Here is a 24,573-nt window from a genome sequence, read left to right as displayed (position 1 = left end):
AAGTGGCCGAATAATATTGCATGCCCCACTTTTCAGTTTATTTGTTAAAAAAAGTATAAAATATACAATAAATTTTGTTCCACTTCACAATTGTGTCCCACTTGTTGATTCTTGACTAAAAATGAAATTTTTATATCTTTATGTTTGAAGCCTGAAATGTGGTTCAAGGTTGAAAAGTTCAAGTGGGCCAAATAATTTCACAAGGCACAGTATATCCATCAACAGGGAATCCATCCCTGCTGTCAATTTAACAAATTCACAATCACATGGCAAAGTAACCTAGTATACCAGAAAGATGACAGAGCAAGAGGTATGCCTTTGAATTTTTTAATTCCATCAGTCAGTGTAACAGATCAATTGATCAATCAATTAGTCGTTAAAGTTCCACCTTGGCACACCTTCATCATGGCTGAAAGCACAGAATACAGTGCACAAAAAGCTAGTTCTTGTATATGAAATACTGGGAGCAAAATAACGTATCATTCAGTTGTCAGGATGCACCGCAAAAGAATATTCTGAAAGCAATAATTCAGTTTTACATCAAGAAAAACAGGCGTTGATATGATTGTGAATTTAAAAAAGAATGAAATGTTAAAGAGGGCTTTCAAATATATAATTTAGAGTTGTCTTTGTTTGGTTAGCAATGTATTTTTTGTGGAGTTAAAAGAACAGACATTTGTTCACATTTTCATTGTATTGTAAGTCTGCAAAAACTTAAATACAATTGTTCTTAATAAAAGTGTTCTGATGGAAATGTAAACAGTGTGGTCTGATTTTTTTTATAAGTCATGCAACTTCAATGGATGGCACTTCTGACGCTGCTCATAGTGGTCAAAGGGACTGCTCAGGGGTTTCATGTTTGCTCAAAAACAGAAAAAAAATTGAGGGAACATTGGTCACAGACTGCCACCAAAAAGAAAGCGGCAATTGAAAGAAAATACAGTACCAAGATTCCTACGTGTGTTATGGATTCATTGCAATAGGTGATTCATCACACCCAGAAATATGTAATGTGGTGACAGCCTTGCTAATAAAGCTATGAAACCATAAAACCACCACAACGTGTAATGGTTATGCATTATGGTGAGTTCAGTATTTCATGCATTAAGCATTTATTTTTAACATGATTGTGTGAATTTATTTTTGGTGTATACTGTACATATGCCACACAATGACAGCAGAGCCGTAAAAAAAAAGAAAAAAAAAAGCATACCCTAAAACGGTCCGTGGTGCAACAAAAAAGGTTGGTAACTACTACTTCAAAGTATAACACTGCAGCAGGTGCATGGATTGTTGCACTGCAGTCTGCTTTTTTTTTTCCTACTCAGTAGAAATTTGCAGCAATTACATCTCAAACTAAGCACTAATATTTCCAGGACTGCCACTTTATGAGTAGAAAGAAATTTCTAAAATATGTTTAAATGTATTTTATGGATAAAGTATTTTTTAATAATATAGGATACGGGAAAGGTGTTTGCCCTCTCCCCCAAATTCTTATATTTTTGCATTGCTTTAAGATGATGAAACAAATGTAAATGGGCAATAGAACCAATGTGAACTTGGAATGGCATTTTTAAATGGGGATTTCATTTAAGGAAAAAAATTGATACATTCAGTTACTTCATTCTGTCTGTAAAAGTAATGGCCCCCTAAACCTAAAAACCGGTTGGGCCATCCTCAGCTGCAACAACTGAAATCAAGCATTTTTTTTGTATAACTGGCAGAGTATTTCAGATCTCTGTGGAGATATTTTGACCCACTCCTCCTTGCAGAAATGTTTTAATTCAACAAAATGAAGTATTTGCAAGCACCTTATTAAGGTGATGCCACTGCATTTCAATCGTATTCGAGTTTACACCCATGTGATCGACATCATCGGACAATAATCAGCATTTTATTCACTGTAATTGTGGTAAGTTATAAAACTGCAAGGGGTTTAAAACAAGTTGATTACATGATATAAATATTTATTTACAACAAAACTATATAAATGGTGAAAATACGCAAGTCTAAGGGACTTTAATACAGACAAAACAGAGATAGCTGGACAAAAACCTGTTTGGGTGATCATAAAAATGTCATTAAACATACCTGTGACTTTCTCAGTCACAATATTGTATATATCCAAACCTTAAGTCTAAATGTGCAATATGCAGTACTGTAAATTGATCAGTTTTGACATCAGAGCAGACATCAACATGAAGATGTCAGAGCACAGAGCGATATTTACAAGCAAACATGAGCCACACGGCACATACATTCTCTGGGTAAATAAAGACTCGAACACGTAGGGCCAGCCTCACATGGTCACCACGACAACTCACAATCTCTTCACAGAATCGGGACCTGCACAACAACACAAGACAAAGGAATTACTTCATAAATTAACATTAACACAATACGTTTAATACATTCGTCACTCACAACAACATACAGTGCTGTGAAAAAGTATTTTCCCCTGTTCTGATTTCAATTTCTTTATTTTGCATATCTATCACACGCAAAGGTTTCAAATCATCAAACCCATTTTAATGTCACTCAGAGACAAACCAAGAAAATACATATAATGCATGCTGAAATGACAATATAATTTATTAATCAAAAGTTTCTGACCGTGTGTGAAAACGTAATTGCCCCCACCCCCAAGTTAAATCACGAAGTTTCTGTGACTAACCACAAATTAGGGAAAGGTGAGTTCAATTTCACAAGCCACACACAAACCTGATTAGCATTATACTTGTTGAATCAAGAAATCACAAAAATAATCTGTCAGAGAATGTGAAGTAGGCTACAAGATTTTAAGACCCCATCCATCCTCCCACGATCCAAAGAAATTCAAGAAGAAATGAGAAAAAAGTGATTGAAATCATTCAGTCTGAAAAACGTTACAAAGCAATTTCCAAGGCCTTGGGCCTCCAGCAAACAACTGTCAGAGCCATTGCCCACAAATGGAGGAACTTGGGAACAGTGACAACTCTCGGGAGTGGACAACCAAGTAAAATTACTCCAAGAGTGTGACGATGACTCATCCAGGAAGTCACAAAAGAACCTTGAACAACATCTAAAGACCTGTAGGCCTTGCTAGCCTCCGTTAACATCAGGGTCATGACCCTATCATAAGAAAGACACTGGCCAAAAATGGCATCCATGGGGGAGTTCCTAGGCGAAAACCCCCGCTGCCAGCAAAGAATAAAAAGGCTCATCTGACATTTACCAAAAACTATCTTGATGATCCTCAAGACTTTTGGAGAAACATTCTGTGGACTGACGAGTGAAAAACTGAACTTTTTGGAAGGTGTGCAACCCGTTACATCTGGTGTAAAAATGACACAGCATTTGATAAGAAATCAAATGAACATTATGTTGTGTGACCTTAACTAGGCAGTTCATGAAAGAAAACCCCAATTTGGCTGCACTGAAAAAATTCTCCAAAGGGTGGCACAACCTGTTATTAGGCTTAAGGGGCAATTACTTATTCACACAGGGTCAGAAAGGTTTGGATGGATTTTTTGTGCTTTGATAAACTGAATTGTCATTTGAAAAGTGCATTTTGTAAAATTGGTATGATGATTTGAAAACTGTGTGTGATAGATATTAAAAAAATAAAAACATCGGGAAAGGGGCCAATCATTTTCACGGCACGTTATAATGTAACAACTGATTATTTATGCTGCTTGTACTTGAGATCAACTCACGTGATGTAAAGTACTCATTAGGAGACAACACAAAAAGCAATGTGTAGCATTTCAAACAACACCCTTGAATTTGGCCACATATTCTATTTTGCTCTGCAAACGCTATATGGAGGAGCGACAAATACGGCACTGTAGGTACACCTGCACATACTATACATGGTCCGCAACAAGGTTTTTTTTTTAGGTAATCCAATTCACACTGTTAATTGTGTTTAAAGCACACAAAAGAGGAGTGGACAATGTGGATGAATACAATGTGTTTTTTTTTTTTTTTTTTTTGGCACGCCGTCATGCGATCAACCAAAACTGCATTAAGCACACCTGGTCTATATGCACTGTATTTTGGAGCCCATAAGATGCACTTAAAAGTCTTCACTTTTCTCCAAAATGGACAGTGCGTCTTGTGTGTGCACAAAGTTCCAAATTCTGTAAATATTTTTGTTGACTACGTCATTAATGTACAGCCAAACTTGATGGTTACATAAGTAGCAGGCATTCAAACTAGCGTTTGTGATAGCATGCATACATGCTACCACAGGGTGAGGCTCACAAGGCAGTGAGGAACAATTGCAGTTTTATATTTGTAAGCAGAAGTTTACATTTACACACACACTGACAGTAGAGCCAAGTCATTAGTCAATAATAAATAATGAAAAATAAATAATGATTTTATTTGTTTTTTTATCCTTTGAGTGCCCCCAGCATGCTTTGTGGAACTACTAAGGATGTAAATAACGTTTAAAGTGCATGTTTTGTGTCAATTTTTTCTTCACTCATGTTTTTTTTTTTTAATTTCTTGATTTATTATTTTAAATCAACAGTGACCGACAGACCTTTTCATACATCGGTTTGTGACCTCACCAATATGTTCTTAGAAGAATGGGCAAAAATTCCCATAAACTCACTCCTAAACCTTGTTGAAACCCTTCCCACAATTGAAGCTGTTTTACTGCAGCTGTCAAGGGTACGCCAACATCATATTTGAGCATATGGATTTAGAATGAGGTATCACTCCATATCATATGTGTGTATGGAGGTGAGCAAATACTTTGGGCAATATAGTGCACATTATTTGTCGTCGGGAAATAGTCATTTTTGGACCAATTAATTGTATAATTCCGCACAACATATCACTCAACAGCACAATAATGTACTGCGGCACACAGGTTGGGAATCATTACGCAAGCATTCAAAAGGTTTCGTCGCATTAATTTGTACTGATACTATAATACGTACAATACAAATAGAGGTTAAAGTGGCCCTAAGGTTACATTTACACTATATTCCTGGTGGTCATGGCAGCCTCATTTGCTCGAAACATAGTGGTTGCCTGGTGCACTACGGTTCAGCCTGCAGGCTACCACAGATGTTACTACATTCCCTCTTGGGCTATCACGGTCTGATGGGTCCCTCACATTTCTCATATTCTGTCAAGCCTTTCTACAAATGAAACATGGAAGCCAGAAGCCATTGGAGAACTTTTGTGGCTAAAACTCCCCTGTCAGACTTGGCTCCTGAGTCCACGTCAAGACTTTGGGAGGAACATACTGTCATTCAATAAATGTTTGATAATTTTTCTGTTAACACCTAATTTACTAATACATCTCAAAAAACGGGAAGCAACTGACCAAATCTTATTTTTCCGTATAACAACATTAATCTTCCTATATGCCCCTGCGAAAATCAGCAATGTAATGTTCGTCATTTCAAAACATCTCAAAATGTAGGTACACCAGCTTCTGAAACTGAGGACCTCTTCTAAATGGGAAGATTATTTCCAAATCAAGTTTGCCTAGCTCCTGTAACATCTGAGTTGGTCATATTGAGCAAAAATCCCATCTTACTTAAGGCATGTGGAAAAAGCTCTACGGGCATTGCGATGCAGGAAATGGATGGGGAAGCCTTTGAAGGTGTGCCCTTCCGGGACAGCCCTCCTTACTGCATCCTGAAATTCCTCATTTCCACATGAGACCCCAGTGCAGCGCTCCATCTCGTATGCTGACAAGGCTGAGGACAGCAGGTAGGACAAGTGATCGTCCCAGACTGTTGTCAGATTTAAAACCTGTAGGAGTAAAATGATACAGAACCACATTGGGCACAACATCAGCTCAACTCAGATTGTTTTATTAAGTGCAATGTGTAAATAACTTAATATAAAGAATAATTTCCAACACAGGCTGTGTGGCTATTTGGGAGATTTAATTTGCATTTTAGTGCAGAAAACAAAACAGTAAAAATGACTTCAAACTCCTGAATATAAAGTCCACTTTACACCGATCTGATCGGCCTTTTAGGTATCGGTCGATATTTTGCATTTTGTGCTGAATCAATCATGGTCATTGATCAGCTCCGCAAAAGACATTTACTCTGCGTCGCCACCGTGAACAGTACATAAACAAGGTCAGTTTCAGTCCTGCCGTGTGTCTTTCAACGTAGTACTATAAATATCAGACAGCCAATGAAGTTATTTAAAAAAATAAATTAATTAAAAAAACATGTCTGAGGTTTGGGAGAGACAACGTAAGGCCTGAATCAGACTACTTCTACAGTTTTGGTGTGCGTTAAGTAATTTAAATACAATTACCAGTAAGTAATTTAATTACATTACGTTAGTACCCATTATATGCTGTAATGTTGGTTGGACCTGATTAGAGTAGTCATCTTTATGGAGCCAAGTAATGTATTTTACACATCGAAAATCTCACGGCACACCAACAAACAAAAGTGTCATAAAAAGTGGCTATATTAATTAGTACAAGTCCTTCATGCCATATAATATAAGACCATTAATTTGTTCTTCTGTCAGTATGCCTCACTGGCATAAATAGATATGTTATTTATTGTAAATACCATATATTTTTGAGCAACTAAAAGTACAAGTACATACAGTAAATGAACAGGTCATTTAAATAGACACACTGCCTCTTCTCGTGATATTGTTTTTTTAAACTCACGCTCAGCCCCCAAAATCCCTAACATGTGAAGCCTAATGTAAAGTAGACTCGATTTGTTTAACACCACATCATGTTGTACCTTCCTATGCTCAGATATCAAGCATCGCATCTCCAACTCAAGCTGATTGCTGACAGCAGCAGCATCGAGAGATGATGAGCTGAGTGGAGGAAGTGGGGGCAAAGACCTGATGGTGCCAGGGTCACACACTGACTTCAGAGCCTCTTCACTCATTGCTTTCCACCGGGATGGATTCTAAAAGCGGGGAAATTGTACATTTCTTCAAAGTAATACTGGAAATAGTAAGCTAAAGCCGAGCTTATTATCTTTTAGGACAACCTGAAAAGTCGTATTTGAAGAACATTTTAAAGCACATTACAGAATAAACACAAACTGCATTACCTGGAGGTCAAAGACACAAAGTTCCACAGCGTCTGAGGGCTGACAGTTAGCCAGGAAGCTCTGATGGTTGAAAACGCAGCCCACAGTGCGGTAGGGGTATGAGGGTTTGGACTGGGGGACCAGAGATGCGGCATCTGGGTCTATGGCTTGATGAAGATATCTGACCAGACATTTGAAGCAATAAGCATCCTCAGGTTGATGACGAAAATACTAACTGATTGATTCGCATGATGGATAACGGTAGATTCTGCCCAACTTAAAAACAACAAAGGAACATTAACAATGCAGAATGACACAAAACTTTGTATGGAGGTACTGGCCATGGTGGGGACCATTACATGTCATCAGTGTGGATCTTGATAAAAGCCCCTTTTATTAATTATAGTTTATGGTTCAGCATGGGGCGGCACGGTGGAGCAGCTGGTAACACATTGGCCTCAGAGGTCTGAGGTCCCGGGTGAGTCCCGCCTGAGTGGAGTTTGCATGTTCTCGCAATGCCTGCATAGGTTTTCTCCGGGCACACTGGTTTACTCCCACATTCCAAAAACATGCAACATTAATTGGACACTCTAAATTGCCCCTAGGTGTGATTGTGAGTGCGGCTGTTTGTCTTTATGTGCCCTGCGATTGGCTGGCAACCAGTTCAGGGTGTAGCCTGCCTCCTGCCCACTGACAGCTGGGATAGGCTCCAGCACTCCCCACAACCCGTGTGAGAATTAGTGGCAAAGAAAATGGATGGATGGGTTGTCTGTAACTAATATTTAAATCACTGCAGTTTGATGATGGGAATCACTTGAAGAAGAACAAATCTGGAAAAGGACAAACACTTTTCAAACAACTGTACTCCACCATTCATGACAGAACTGCAATCAGAAGAAGGACTGGTATGTGAGGAGATTTTGATATTACGTGAATGGAAACAAACCTGTGTGCAGTCAGGCTCTCCCAGAAAGTTATACTTCCATCGGTCCCTTGGGTCAGAACCCAAGTGTGAGGTATCCCCTTAGCTTTGGTGCCCACACACACATATGCATCAAGGCCGAATCCCAGCAGGAGACTGCACAACAGGGTAGAGTGGTCCTCACAATCGCCCTGTGGGTGACACAAATGGAGTTAAAATACATGATTAACATTCTATTGGTAGTCTCTTACCATTTGTCTGGCAGTATTTCATTTCCACTTTAAACTCCCAATTAAGCAACGATTTTAATGTAACATGGTCTGAACATGCCAAATTGACATCTTTATTATTATTCAATAAGATGGCCACAAAGCAATATAGTACTGATGTCTAAATTAATTTCCTCAAACCACCTCAACATAGTACATACATACTGGCACCAACGAAGATGCCACAACATGGCAGCGAAGCGGTACTGTTATTTAAATAAAGCTTCTAAATTTACTTGAACATAGTTTCTTGGCACCAAGACGGCACATAATAGCACCAAATTATTTTATCGTTTATACAATATAGCAGGTGAGTGCAAGATAGGGAAAAAAGTCCAAAGAAAATCCATAATGACAATAATTAACAAATGCACTGTATACATTTGTCATCTGATTTTCACATTTGTAATGTTAAATATTCTCCTGCTGCATTTCAACGTGTTTTGTGACACTGCCAGCAAGCAACTGTCATTATCCTGGAACATGATTTCCAGTACAGCAGTGTGATGAAAGTTGACTGCTGGTGCAGTATGCTGGCTCTAGCTCAGGACAATTTAGAATGATAGATGTACTGCAGTAGTAATAATACGGACCGCACCGTCTGAAAAGGCTGGGGACAGATGAGGCCAAATTAATTTTTCTCTGGAATGAAACTCATAAATCAGAGCTGGCAAGCGCCTCTTTGTGAAAGTTGTGTCTGTTCTCCCAGACACATTACAGTAGAGTATCGGGGAACATTTATCCTGTGGTGCTCTGGGAAATCCACAAGAAAACGAACTCATCCGTTCATCTCTCATTCTGCTTGTCCTCACTTGGATTGGGGTGTGCTGGAGCCTATCCCAGCTATCTTCGGGCAAGAGGCTATCACTCACAGGGCACATATAAACAACCATTCACACTCACATCTACGGGCAATTTAGAGTATTCAATTAACCAACTCTGCATGTTTTTGGAATGTGAGAAGAAACCGGAGTACCCGGAGAAAACACACGCTGGAACTGAGAAAACACGCAAACTCCACACAGGCGAGGTGGAAATTTGAACCCGGGTCCAAAGAACTGTGAGGCAGATGTGCTCACCAATTGTCCATTCTGCCAAGAAAATGCATATTATCGTAAAATCTTCCTTCTCAAATAATTGTTCATGTCCTGTGACAAAGAAACCAAAATGTACAATTTTTAATTATTAGATTATAATTTGGGGTGAAATAAAGCAAAACAAAAAAAATGCCATTTTAGTCTTGGTGCATCAATTAAATTACTTGAGCTACACCAACTGACCTTCAAATTAAATATACGATAGAATATTTGATTTTGAAATAAAAGTGTTTAATATTTTGGAATTATTTATGCTATATGATGGCCAAAATATATATTAAAGAAATATGGCACTGAACAATCAAAAGCCTTAATCCGATAGGTCGTGTCATATGTACTGTACCTTGAAAATTTAAGGTTAATCCGATATCATTTAATGGTGTTTTGATAAGAATTTTATCGGCAATTACGAATTTTCATGGGCGCCGCCATTTTGGCAAGTCACATGATTTAAAAAAACAGGAAGTGACGTATCCTGTGCGTAAACAAAGGAATACACAATCATCGACAGCGCTGATTTCTCGGATTTATCCTTATCTGATGAAGAAATAGCAGTATCGGTTGAATGGGAAGACGGAGGAATACGTCCATACAGATTTGAACGCGCGGCTGTAAATAATGGTGAATATTTGGACGGATCTTCAGACAGAATGACGTGGAGTCTGACTAGCAAACTAACCACAGGCGCAGAACGGTCAAACGCCGATTGTGTCGGAACAATAATTATGGAAACTTTTGACAAAGGTCGCTCAAAGAGAAAAACAAGAGGGGTACTGAAATTTTCAACAAGAATGGACAGTCTTTGTGGAGAGGGAGGGTTCTGCTGTGTGTTTAAATTCACAGGTGGGAAGTATACCAAAGCATTTGTACTCGACGTTGCCAATCAGCATTTTGCCAACTTCGGATAAAGACAAGATGATTAAATGAATAAAAGACATGCCTTTGCCGGCAAGAACTGTTCACCATCGTACCATCATGATAGCAAATTAAATTGAATTATGTTCACGATTAACGGATGGATGTCTCAACGCCTGCATGACGTATGAAGCACAAGAAGACACATTAATGGAAGAAGCACTTTTGTGATCATTGGTGAGCAACATCATAACAATATTATTTAAAAGATTTCCGAGACTTATTGTACTGTATTGGTCTTAAATAAATGCACAAATACACCTGTACTTATGTCGTACGGGTCAAGTTGACCACACTTCGCAAGCCACTGGTTCCTTAAAGTGGGACTGTCATCCCTACAAACATTCTAAAATGGATATTGTAATGAAAAATACATAACAGCATTCACTTCAATGTCTAAACAAAAAAATAAATGTGAGCGGATCGTGCGTCATCCATGCGCAAAGTTGCACAATTTAGTGTCCCTCGACATCCAAGTGGTCGGTCGCCATATTCTGTCGGGTCCTCTGTCCTTGACGTCATCGTCATTTCCGCCGTTGAAAACGCGCAGTGCCTGCTACTATGGAAGCCGAACAACAGAGATATTCAGATTTTTCAGACGCTCCTTCTGACACCGAAGCTCTTTTCGAAAAGGACAACACCACACAATTGAGTGAAGTTACCGGGGCAATATTACACTATTTTTTCGAGCCCTCAGGGCAATATTATACTATTGTCTCGAGACATATTCAGAAGAAATGCGATTATGGCCAAACCGCATCCCAGTTCAATCCACTTCCGCGGCGGCGATGAGCCGTCGCGGCTCATCGCAGGCGGTGTGGCTTATGACAGAGCCGAACGGTGCTGGTTTAGGGGGGTGCTCACAGACGACGCAGTACAGAGCAACACAGTCAAGCTGGGGCGCTTTGTGCGCGCACGCGACTGAGTAACGCACTCTTGGATGGGTTCTTCAGAGCCGCCCCCGTCGCAAAGCCCGACACGCAGCCTTCGCAGAAGCTGTGACCACCGACACGCGGCACCTCAGCCGGTGTGGCAGATTTTTGGCGCCGCAGTGGCAAAAAGGAGGTGGAGCCGAGCCATGCTGCTTTTAGGTGTATATTCAAAGCCGCCGCAGTACGCGATGAACACTATCGAGACGAGGCTGAATGAGACATTGTTGGCTGTTCCCTGAGAGGATTTTCATGGCGGGAGTTACAAAAAGCTGTATACGTCAAAATCATGTTTTGTGGTGAAAAAACACATGGGACCATATTGGCTGTGGGTTTTACATTAATAATATACCAAAAATCATCTATTTCATGACAGGCCCACTTTAAATCTTTCTTTTTCTTACTGGGCAGGATATGCCACCGAGCCTTCCTCGGAGTATTTCTATTCGAATTATGACAAAATTTCGAAATACAGTAGGGCATTTTTACGTGGTCGATGGTGGTGGTACTGCATGTGGTACACTAAAGAATTATCCTTGATTTCTTTGTTCACGCAAAAAATACATATATATATATATATATATATATATATATATATATATTACAACCTCCATGTGAGTACGTAGTGGAGTTTTACACTGCATCAATTGGGCCTACAAGAGAATTGATGGCACCTAGGGGGTGAACCTGGGACAATGAGATACACAGCTGAACCTATCAGCGAAACAATTGATGATGGAAGGAAGCCCACTTGATAACCTGTAGGGTGCCATCACTTATTTAAACATCCCACAGAGCCTCATTGGAGCAGAAATATGCATGAATAGATGGATATTAACATCTAGTCCTACATAACACATCTGATAATCTAGGGAACCAGTGACTGCTGTGAAAAGGCTGCTGGCAACAAGGGAAAGACCTTGTGACAGCCTGAAAAGACAGCTGGCAGGAGGGAAAAGACCCTAATGGGGCCGCCTCGGCCTAGCTACCAGTGGCTGCGGGGCCCAGGACAACTGCTCTATGGGTACCAACCAACATTGTTACAGAAAACTCTAAGAAGAAAAAAACCCCTGAGGCTGCAGGGGCGGAAGATGGCTCATCGGCAGACAACATGGTAATGAACACAGGAACGGAAAAGACTACGAGAAAGTTAATCTGCATAAATGAAGCTCCGACAGTCAAAGCAGGACTTAAGATCCAAATCTGTGTTTGTGGTTGGGCAAAGGTTACCTCCTCTCAGGGCCTGAAGATTCACCAGGGCAGGAAACAGTGCCTAAAGAAGGGACAGCGGGTAAATCGCATTGACAGCTACTTTTTCAGAAGCAGGTTGAGTCCGTCGGCAGAAGTTCAGCAGCAGGACACACACCACAGTCTGCAGGACATCAACACCCCTGTCCCAGTGGAGGAGGAGGAGGAACAAGGCACAGGAGAGCAACCTGGACCCAAGCCACCTCTCCAACCAACTGCAGAGAGGAAGATCCAGGGGTGTAGACAAGGCTTTGTGGAAGAAGGTCAACATGGATCACTGCAGCATTTTGGAAGGGATCAGAGGCACCAAAGAAGCTGGAAAGGATGGGTGACCTTATTTATACGTATAGGGCGGAACAATTTGGAGTCGTCGAAGGCAAACAGGCTGCCCCAGCTGCTCCTCAAAAGTCCAGAAGGCAGAAAGAGATAGAGCACTTGATCAAGGAGAGGAGGCAGCTGAAGAAATTGTGGAGGAAGGCCACAGAGGAGGAGAGGGAGGGCATAAACCTGTGGCAGGAAGAAATCCAGGATAGGCTGGCAGCACTGAGGAGAGCTGAAAACGTTCGGAAAAAACGTAGAAAGAAAGAGCAAGCAAGATCACGCTTCTATAAAGATCCCTTGAGATTTGTGAAGAGTCTCTTTGCAAAGGATAAAAGCGGACATCAGTCCAACCAGGTGGGGTCAAATTACCCATATTCTGCATAGAGCAAGGGCTGCATCAGATCCTAGTCCCAATGGAGTTCCATACAGGCTCTACAAAAACACACCAGATGTCCTACGATTCCTCTGGAAGCTGATGAGGGTCATGTGGCAGAAGAGGGAGATACTAACTGCCTGGCGTAGAGCTGGAGGAATTCTTATCCCAAAGGAGGACTCATCAGAGTCAGTTCAGCCTCCAAAATGTCGAAGGAAACATTTTCTTCAGCGTGCTTGCTCATAGGGTAGCAGAATGCTTGCAAGGTAACAACCTGATTTGACACATCAATCCAGAAAGCAGGAATACCTTGCTTCTCCAGATGCATAGAACACACTAGCGTCATCTGGCATCAGATCCAAGTCGCCAAAAAAGAGGGAAGAGATCTTCATGTGGTGTTCGGTGGACGTAGCAAACGCCTTTGGCTCAGTCCCTCATAATCTTCTGTGGACACCGCTTGACTATTTCAAGATCCCAGCAGCGCCAAGAGGCTTGGTTAGGGCCTACTCCAAGGATATCCAGCTCTGTGTTACAACAGCATGGTACACCACTGCATGGCAGCACCTGAAGTGGGAATCATGGCTGGGTGTACCATCTCCCCGCTCCTATTCACCCTGGCCATGGAGGTCATCCTCCGAGCCTCTCGCTGGATGGTTGGAAGGCAGCGAATAAGACCTGGGGTGAGGCTGCCTCCAGTCAGCGCCTACATGGATGACCCCGCCACACTTACCACAACCAAGGCCTGTACTGCAAGATTGCTAAAAAAAGCTCCAGGAAAACATCGAGCTGACTCGCATGAAGATCAAGCTGAGTAAATCTAGAATCATCTCCATCGTCAAGAGAAAACTGTCAAACCACCGCTTTCACATCGGTAAGGAACTAATTGCAATTGTCTCCAAGAAGCCTGTGAAGAGTTTGGGCCAGTGGTACAGTGCCTCTCTTAAGGACAAAGAGCAAGTAGAGCAGCTCAGAAAGGAGTTGGCCAGTGGCCTGGAAAGAATCGACAGAACCCTGCTTCCTGGTAAGTTCAAGCTCTGGTGCTTGCTGTATGGGTTACTTCCTCGACTCCTTTGGCCACTAACCCTCCATGATATCCCACTCTCAAAGGTAGAAAAGCTGGACAGACTGATCAGCTCATTTGTGAGGAAGTTGCTTGGCCTTCCCAGGTGCCTTAGCAGCATTGGGCTCTACGGTAAAGGGATGTTATACATGCGCATTTACAGCCTGGCAGAGGAGTACAAGTGCGCCAAAGTAAGACTGGAAATGAAGGTACCAGATTCCAGTGATCCGCTGGTAGCCCAGACTGCCCCCATTCTCGCCACTTGGAGGAAGTGGACACCGCTGGCCGCAACAGAACAGGCAAAGGCAGCACTCAGACACAAGCAAATTGTTGGCCTTCAGGAGAATTGCTGGCACCCAGGGGGTGGACCTGGGACACTGGGATTCACTGCTGAACCCTCTCGAGTGTGTCGAAGGCCTATCACCGAAACACTTGATGATGGAAGGAAGCCCACTTGATAACCCGTAGGGTGCCATCACTTATTTGAACATCCCACAGAGCTTCATCGGAGCTGAAATATGCATGAATAGAGGGATATTAACATTTAGTCCTACACAATACATCTTACATCATGAGTCAATCACTTTAAACCATTCTTAATTAATTCCTCATTGTCACTGTCCCTCAATTATTCATATTCCCTTGCAAATATGTATCTTTGTGAGGCAAAAGCCCCCCCCCAAAAATATATATATTTTGTGTTCAAGATCACCATATTGTGCAAATAAAATGCATGTTACAGTTAGTGTGTGGGTGTGTGTGTGTGTGTGTGTGTGTGTGGTGTGTGTGTGTGTTGTGTGTGTGTGTGTGGTGTGTGTGTGTGTTGTGTGTGTGTAAAATTAGCTGTGTATGATGTCACTGATAACTACAATTAATTTTTACTAAAGTAATAACATCAACATTACCTTTCCTCTACACAGGAAAGCCAATAATGTGCACCACTGCTCATGCCTCTCTCCTCCTCCCACCAGTGGGACCTTCTCATGTGCCAGGAGGCTAACAAAGCGGGCCGCCCGCCGAGGACTCTCAAGCAGCCGGCCGGCCCGCAGGATATGCACATATGAACACACTGGTCTGTTGATTCCATTTTCATCCTGCAGATTAGACAGAAACCTAGCAAAGTTGTGACATGTAATCACACAGCAAATGTTACTTGAATAAAATTAAAACATTTGAAAGGGTAAACATGAGCAAACCTGTGCAAAGATTTTGACCATTTTGGACTGGTTTGATGACCGGATTTCAAGAAACTCCCTCCACCACTGTTTGGCATAAACCAGGAATATCCTCTCCCTCTCTGCTGTCCTCTGCCTTTCTAGAGCTTGCTGAATAACAAATAGAAGGTGTCATGAATATGCTTAAGAAGGCTCACACCGCCGCTATCTGCATTAAACAGATGAACACCTGGATTGGAAAAATACTGTATTTTAATCATTGTTTACCCCTAGAAGGCCAACTTGCACTGGCTCCCAGTCTACATGGTATGGAATTTTAATGTCCTGGTACTCACTCATAAAATATAACATGGGTTAGCATCCTCTTATCTAAGGGGAGAGATATGTCTTCAAATTTTATACGACATATATTAGAGGTCCTAAAACTTGTTTTTCAAACAACCAAATATTGTATCTCTGATTCACACAGCCGTTTTTCAATTCATGATTAACCTGTGGTTTTCAAATCCCCAAATAATTTGCACTCCAGTGGCTCCAGCACACTCGCAACCCTTGTGAGGATAAGTGGCTCTGAGGATGGATGGATGGATGGATGGATGGATGGATGGAAAAAAAGAGAATAACAGATATATTTGTGCAGTGTTTTTCAAACTGGGGGCAGCAGGGCTATGACTTGGGGGAACCTCGGCTAACATGAACAATTTTCATTAAGTTACATCCAGCAGATGGAGCTAATTTTGTGTGTGTGTGCATGTGTGTGTCCGTGACAGGGGGGAAGGAAGCACTGTGTTTGTGGAATATAAAAACGTGAGAATCACAGACGTATTTATTGGAGTTCAAAAACATGTAAATAACGGAAATACTTGTGGGTCTGGAAAACACGTACCAATAATTTTGAGACATATTTTGCCCCATACTTACAGTGAAGAAAATAAGTATTTGACCACCCCGATACATTGCAAGTTCTCCCACTTAGAAATCATGGAGAGCTCTGAAATTTTCATCATAGGTGCATGTCCACTATGACAGAAATAATCTAACAAGAAAAATCCAGAAACAATAATGTATATTTTTTTAATGATTTATTGGTGTGATACAGCTGCAAATAAGTATTTGAACACCTGAGAAAACCAATGTTAATATTTGGTACAGGAAACGGTGGTCCTAGCACTTTTAAGATCATTGACCAAGTCCTGTCGTGTAGTCCTGGGCTGATTCCATCATGTTTAGCTTCTTCCATTTTTTAATGATTGCTCCGACAGTGGACCTTTTTTCACCAAGCTGCTTGGCAATTTCTCTGTTCCCCTTTCTAACCGTGTGGAGTTGTACAATTTTGTCTCTGGTGTCTTTGGACAGTTTTTTGGTCTTGGCCATGTTACAAGTTTGAGTCTTACTGATTGTATGGAGGGACAGGTGTGTTTGTGCAGCTAACGACCTTACACAGGTCTGATTCAGGATAATACATGGAGTGGAGGTGGACTTTTAAAGGCGGACTAACGGGTCTTTGAGGGTCAGAATTCTAGCTGATAGACAGGTGTTCAAAAACTTATTTGCAGCTGTATCACACAAATCGTTAAAAAAAAAATCATAACATTGTGATTTTTGGATTTGTCTTTTTAGATTATCTCTCTCACAGTGGACATGCACCTACGATTAAAATTTCAGACCCCTCCATGATTTCTAAGTGGGAGAACTTATAATATAGCAGGGTGTTCAAATACTTACATATTTTCTTCACTGTATCTCGCTAAGTTAGTTGTACCATATGTGTTGTTCTGAAACCTACACTTGCGAAACACAGGTCTTTTGTTGACTACGAGACCCAGAAAGACATTTGCAGGCTCTCATGATTTTTCTCTTCATTTTCTAATTCTATTCAGCCTCCAGTGGCTGAAAGTTCACTTGAAATTTATTCCTACTTTTCTACTTACATTTAGTTACAATACATGTCGGCCTGTTTTACTGCCACTTGTCCTGTCTCTTCCCCTCTTGTCTCCACATCAGAGAGAGGTTTAAGTGACGTTGACCGAATTTGAGGCTGCTGTTGTTTGGCACTGGCCAACTGAGACAAAATCTTAGATGGACCACTTCCACTGAGTCGTTGCCATGGAGGATTGTGCTTTGACCGACTGGGCCACATCCTGAGTCAGAAACACTGCAGCGTCTTGAGCTATGTTGATGAACAGTGTACAGCAGCTTGCCCTTATAACGAGGATCACATGGATCATGCGGGTAGATTGATTGACATTCGGTTTGACCAATCCTGGCCTCTTCTGACATATCACTGTGCATGTTCACCTAAAGGTGTGCATGTGCACAGTGAGATGTCCTCAAGCAAGACGGTATCCTATTTGCTGTCTTCCTCTTGCTTTCTCTACTGCAGTTGCTGTGATCAGCCCTCCCCCCCCAGCATATTACAGCGACGATACACACAGCAGCCCCCCCACCCTGTTTGGGCACCCCTGGACTGCTGCTTGGGGCAGCAGAAGCACCCAAGCAGCAGTTCGGGTTATGAGTGTCTTGCTCAAGGATACCGTAGCCGTGATTCCTTGGGATGGTACAGTCGGGTTATAGAACCTAGGTCGCCCACATGGCAGACGATAATCTGGGGGACAAGATGACCAACCGACCATCTTCCGTCCCTTGTCAGTATTTGTTTTCCCTCTGAATGGGTTTTGAATCTTTCCTTCCTGATTGGGGGTGGGGGGTGGGGGGTATTAGATTAGGGAATGTTCAATCATTGCCATCTTTTGGGCCTTTGAAGAATTTTGAGACTCTTTTGTAACTAAGAGCTATACAAAAAAAAGATTGGACTTGTTGGACTAATTTACCTGTGTGCTGATGATATCAGTGCTCAGTGTCTCTGCGAGAGAAGGATAGAATTCGAGACGGACTGTCAAAACTCCAGCCGGTAACTTGCATTCACTTCCTGGTGAGAAAATGGTCACTTCAGTTGAGTTGATATAATGCAAAAAAATATACTGGAAAAAAAATATACTGGATGTTTGTACTTTATGTTTATTACTGTGGTTGTAGTTTGACTTTGTTTGATTGCTTCTTCTATTTGTGCTACCTGTTGGTCGGTGGCAAGCCCAGATAAATGCAGATGGTTGCGTCGGAAGGGCATCCAGCGTAAAACTGTGCCAAACATATGTGACCGTTCATCATTCGACTTTTACAACAGTTAGGTCGTGGCCCGGGCTTCCTACACCTGCACCCTGAAATGTTAATCTATTAGGCGTAGGTAGAAATTCAGATAATGTAGGTCGAAGACAAAAAAGAGGAGGAAAGTGGCTTAGTCGGAAGAAAAAGAGGAATGGCACAAACCCTACAGCTATGTGTAGGGACTTTGAATGTTGGGACGATGACAGGAAAAGCTCAGGAGTTAGTTGACATGATGATTACAAGAAAGGTTGATATATTGTGCATACAGGAGAGCAAGTGGAAAGGGAGTAAGGCTAGAAGTTTAGGTGCAGGATTTAAATTATTTTACCATGGAGTAGATGGGAAGAGAAATGGAGTAGGTGTTATTGTAAAAGAAGAGCTGGCTAAGAATGTCTTGGAGGTCACATTCAGTGATGAGCCTGAAATTTGAAATTGAGGGTATTGTGTATTGTATAGGATGTGACCTTGAGTTGAAAGAGAAATTTTGGAAGGAACTAGACGAAGTAGTCCTGAGCATGCCAGAGAGAAAGAGAGTTGTGATTGGTGCAGATTTCAATGCACATGTTGGCGAAGGAAACAGGGGCGATGAAGAAGTGATGGGTAAGTATGACATTCAGCAAAGGAACTTTGAGGGGGAGACGGTGGTGGAGTTCGCAAAATGGTTGGAATTGGCAGTGGTGAACATTTGTTTCAAGAAGAGACAGGAACATAGAGTGAGGTAGAACCACGCAGGTGGATTATATTTTGTGCAGACGGTGTAATCTGAAGGAGGTTACCGACTGTAAGGTTGTGGTGGGGGAGAGTGTAGCTCGACAGCATAGGATGGCGGTTTGTAGGATGACTCTGGTAGTGGGTAGCAGGACTAAGAAGACAAAGGTAGAGCAGAGGGTGTGGAAGAATGTTGTGTGGCCTTCCGGAAAGGAAGAGCTCCCAGAATACTGGAATACTACTGCCAAGGTATTCAGAGGCAGGCAGGAAAGTACTTGGTGTGTCTTCTGGTAGGAAAGGGGAGAAAGACACTTGGTGGTAGAAGCCCAAAATACAGTAAGTCAACCAAGGGAAGACCTTAGCGAAGAAGAACTGGGACATGGAGAGTACTGAGGAGAGGCGGAAGGAATACATTGAGATGCGTCATAGGGTAAATGTAGAGATGGCAAAGCCTAAACAAGAGGCATATGACAACATGTACTCCAGGTTGGATACGAAAGAAGGAGAAAAGGAGTTCTACAGGATGGCCAGACAGAGGGATAGAGATGGGAAGGATGCGCAGCAAGTATAGGTGATTAAGGATAGTGATTGAAATATGTTGACTGGTGCCAGTATTGTGTAAGTAGATGGAGAGGAATGAAGATTAGCCTAAGTAAACCAGAATATATGTGCGTGAATGAGAGGGGTGGAGGAGGAAAAGTGACGCTCCAGGGAGAAGAGATAGCGAGGGTGGACGACTTCAAATACTTGGGGTCAACAATACAGAGCAACAGAGTGTGTGGTAAGGAAGGGAAGAAATGGGTCCAAGCGGGGTGGAACAGTTGGCAGAAGGTGTCTGGTGTTCTATGTGACGGAAGAGTCTCTGCTAGGATGAAGGGCAAAGTTTACAAAACAGTGGTGAGGCCGGCCATGATGTACGGATTAGAGACGGTGGCACTGAAGAAACAACAGGAAGCAGAACTGGAGGTGGCAGAAATAAAGATGCTGAGATTCTCGCTAGGTGTGAACTGGTTGGATAGGATTAGAAATGAGCTCATTAGAGGGACAGCCAAAGTTGGATGTTTAGGAGACAAGGTTAGAGAGCAGACCTAGATGGCATGTTCAGAGACGAGAGAGTGAGTATATTGGTAGAAGGGTGCTGAGGATGAAGCTGCCAGGCAAAAGAGTGAGAGGAAGACCAAAGAAAAGGTTTTTGAATGTTGTGAGGGAGGACATGAAGACAGTGGGTGTTCGAGAGGAGGATGCCCAATAGAAGAAGACAGAAAAAGATGACACGCTGTGGCGACCCCTAACGGGACAAGCTGAAACAAAAAGAAGACTGTGGTTGTAGTTTGCAGTGGCAAAGATGTACATGACTACTACTATCGAATTGAGGGTTGTCTCGAATACAAACCCCAATTCCAATGAAGTTGGGCCATAGAATTGAACATACAATTGAAGGCAGAAGTTTACATAGACTGTAAAAACAAATTTCATATTTTTTGTCTGTCAAATCTGACTAAACCGCTCCTGTTTCAGGTCAGTCAGGATCATCAAAATTCTTTGAATTTGTTACATGCTACAATAATGAGAGACCAAATTTCTTGGGGAATTTTCTTTTGGGTCAAAAGTCTAGATACATTACCTTAGTACACTGCCTTGTGAAAGTATTCGGACACCTTGAATTTTTAAACCTTTCGCCAAATTTTTGTCAGAAAACATAAAGATATACAAAAAAATGTTTGTCAAGAATCAACAGCAAGTGGGACACAATCGTGAAGTGGAATGAAATTTTTTAGAAATTTTATACTTGTTTTTTCACGAAATAAAAACCTGAAAAGTAAGGCGTCCAATATTATTCGGCCACTTTACTTTCAGTGCAGCAAACTCACTCCAGAAGTTCAGTGAGGATCTCTGAATGATCCAATGTTGGCTGATGATCATAAATAGAATCCACCTGTGTGTAATCAAGTCTCTGTATAAATGCACCTGCTCTGTGATAGTCTAAGGGTTCTGTTTAAAGTGCAGAGAGCATCATGAAGACCAAGGAACACACCAGGCAGGTCCACGATACTGTTGTTTAGAAGTTTAAAGCCAGATTTGGATACAAAAAAAGATTCCCAAGCTTTAAACATCTCAAGGAGCACTGTGCATGCAATCGTACTGAAATGCAAGGAGTATTAGACCATTGCAAATCTACCAATGCCCGGCCGTCCCTCTAAATTTTACACTCGAACAAGGAGAAGACTGATCAGGGATGCACCCAAGAGGCCCATGATCTCACTGGATGGACTGCAGAGATCTACAGCTGAGGTGGAAGAGTCTGTCTATAGGATAACAATCAGTCGTACACTCCACAAATCTGGCCTTTATGGAAGTGCCAAGAAGAAAGCCATTTCTCAAAGATATTCATAAAAAGTAAAGTTTGCCACAAGCCACCTGGGAGTCACACCGAACATGTGGAAGAAGGTGCGGTGATCAGATGAAACCAAAATCGAACTTTTTGGCCACAATGCAAAACGATATGTTTGGCATAAAAGCAACATAGCTCATCACCCTGAAAACACCATCCCCATTGTCAAACATGGTGATGGAAGCCTCATGGTTTGGTCCTGCTTTTCTTCAGCAGGGACAGGGAAGAAGGTTAAAATTCATGGGAAGATGAATGGAGACAAATACAGGACCATTCTGGAGGAAAACCTGTTGGAGTCTGCAAAAGACCTGAGACTGGGACGGAGAGTTATCTTCCAACAGGACAATGATCCAAAACATAAAGCCAAATCTACAATGGAATGGTTCACAAATAAACATATCCGTGTATTAGAATGGCCAAGTCAAAGTCCAGACCTGAATCCAATCAAGAATCTGTGGGCCAAGCTGAAGACTGCTGTTCACAAATGCTCTCCATCCAACCTCACCGATTTCTTACTATTCACTGTGATGTCATTTTTCCATATAACAAAAACCTGGCATTTGAACAGAGGTGTTTAGACGCTTTATACCCATTATACAATAACTCTTGACTTTATGCTTTAAAACACCCTTAAAAGAAAATAAAAAGATTTTTTTCTCTTACCCACACCCATCAGTTCCACAGCCAAACATGTCTTCCCACTGGGTGAACTAAGGGCTGTCCTCCAGTCCAGGAAGTAGGATGATACCAGCGTCGTCTCACTGGAGTTGTCAGTCTTGATCAGCACCAAATGAACTGGATCGCAAATGGATAGCATAGTAGTTGCATCTGCCATCTTACTTCCCTCTCCTACAAAATCAAAAGAAACTGTTACAGCATTTATATTTGAATTTAAAGTCATTTTTAGAACACAGCAAACCGCTACATGTAACAATGGCACAATTCCAGTTGTCATTTCCATGTACCTGTGCCATCTATGTGGATCTGGAACAGGAAGCTCTCCTGCAAGTCAGGGTCACAGGCGCAGGGCACTGGCTTGGAGTGGAACCTCTGATTTCGGAAGTGCAGGAATAACTTGAATGTGGAGCAGACCTGACCAGGTAAAGGCTCAGGCTCCTGGAGGTGTTCCAAGAAGGCCCTACCCCCTAGTACTTGCAAATACAGGTACCGTTTGGATGGATCTAAATTGGCTGCAACATCAAAAAACAGTTTTAGTATTGCATAGGTTTTCAGCCATTTAGATTATTTTTACTTATTTTCTCATAATATTTTGTACTTTTTGTCAGCCGAATGTTTTGTTCATCAATCAACTGCGGGTTGGATTTGGGAGGCGATCGTGTTTCCATATGTTTAGATGCTACCTAGCACAGTAAAATGTGGGGGGGGGGGACATTTTATTTGAACAAATTGATCCATACACAGCAGATTAACAGAATAAAAAGATTTGCTTTGTTGCAAAAAAAAAAAAAAAAAAATCACAGTAAGAATGGGGAACAACCTCCGAAAAGCGTAGATCCTTCATCACTTCATCTATGATGCCCCTGCGCTGCAGTGCATGGAGGAAGTCGGCCTCAGATAATGTTTGATGTGCAGTACTTTTATCATTCCTCAAAGTCTCAGACAGCGCCTCTCGGATCTTCCCATGAATATCCATCTAATGCAGAGACAATAGAATAGGGAAAAAGATCACATTGCATATTCGCTTTAATTTACAAATCGACAAAAAAAGATCAAATTTACTGCAACCACTAAATATGGACTTCTGTAAACAACGTCCATTTGCTTTGGACAGTCAAACCAAACTGATTAGGCAATTAAAAACAAACAAACAAAAAAATCACATGATCAATCATATCAAATTGAATGAAAAGTCAGCTCAGAATTGCAGGAGGTTAGCAACTTCAACTGACTGGTATTAACTTAAAAAAAGGAGTTTGGCCCTATTACATCTCATTTGCCTTCAATCTACTATATATGAGAAAGTGATGCTGGATATCCTCATTGGGGTCGTGGGTAACTCAATTGACTGAGTCAGAGCCAGGGCACACCCTGGACTGGTCACCAAGTCAAATTCTCTCCAGGATCTTGAGTTTCGTTTATGTTCCATTTGTTTAGTCAATAGATGAGGTAGGGATGTGTGGATCGATACTGAAATACCAATATTTTAAGTATCAGATTTTCCTGCTTTTAAATTACTTCTCAGATCAAAAGACTGATACTTTTGAACCTTCAGTCATGCAAGTGACGCTTTTCAAAGAGGGTCGCCACAAGCTCATGGGACAAGTAAAAAAATCGCAAGAAAGGTGTTAAGTCTATAATTTAATTCTGATTTGCATGTAACACGTGTTTCGCAATCACTGGAAATAGTTTCTCACATGGCTGAGGTATAACAACACTCTATACTGAAGCTACCCTATTGAAATATTCAATAGAAGACTCATAACTACGCTCTTGAAGAAGCGGTTGTAAAAGTGCTACAGTTTGTGTCCGTGCAAAAGATCATGCATGTGACAGGAGACCGACGTACACAACTTGTCATTTCAGTTACGGGATCTTCACCTTGATCAGATGGCTGTGAATGATTTGTTTCAGCTCGGAGACCTTCTCTGGACGTAGAGCCATCACAGCAACTTGACTGAGAAGAGTTTCAAAAACGCTAGCGGGAGTCCAATTTTGGGTAAATTTAATGACTACAATGTCAGCTTGATCTCAGTCAGGATCAACGTAAACACACACCGAAATGCTCTGTCTGCAGCTGGAAGCGAGCGGGAATGTGTCTTTGCATATGCCTGACGACGCGTAGTCATACAATTTTAATAATACATAGATCACATGTTAACTTGAAAAGAAACAAAATAAAAACGTTTATATACTTCTGGTGAGAAAATATTTTGTGTAATTTCTTTGGAAAGAACTAGTTCTCTGGGGCGTTACGTCATTCTCTGCGACTTGTGTTTAAAAAAGACCTTTC

At 41.6% G+C, this 24,573-nt stretch overlaps 1 protein-coding gene across 1 annotated transcript; it reads right to left on the bottom strand.

Annotated features, from left to right (window-relative positions):
* Window positions 1–1,877: 1,877 nt before the first annotated feature.
* Window positions 1,878–24,560, bottom strand: cep76 (centrosomal protein 76). Its single transcript, XM_061819948.1, has 13 exons — window positions 24,162–24,560; window positions 23,101–23,256; window positions 22,879–22,963; window positions 22,568–22,792; window positions 22,266–22,451; window positions 18,169–18,266; window positions 15,359–15,487; window positions 15,068–15,256; window positions 7,975–8,141; window positions 7,050–7,209; window positions 6,729–6,902; window positions 5,540–5,757; window positions 1,878–2,346 (listed from the first exon to the last, which is right to left on the bottom strand). The coding sequence occupies exons 1-13, from the start codon at window positions 24,222–24,224 to the stop codon at window positions 2,208–2,210; spliced, it is 1,989 nt and encodes a 662-aa protein (XP_061675932.1). The 5' UTR covers window positions 24,225–24,560; the 3' UTR covers window positions 1,878–2,207.
* Between the last annotated feature and the right edge of the window lie 13 nt (window positions 24,561–24,573).

This window comes from Syngnathoides biaculeatus, chromosome 5, assembly GCF_019802595.1.
Source record: "Syngnathoides biaculeatus isolate LvHL_M chromosome 5, ASM1980259v1, whole genome shotgun sequence".
Lineage (NCBI taxonomy): Eukaryota > Metazoa > Chordata > Actinopteri > Syngnathiformes > Syngnathidae > Syngnathoides > Syngnathoides biaculeatus.
This window is presented reverse-complemented; position numbering and strand designations above follow the sequence as displayed.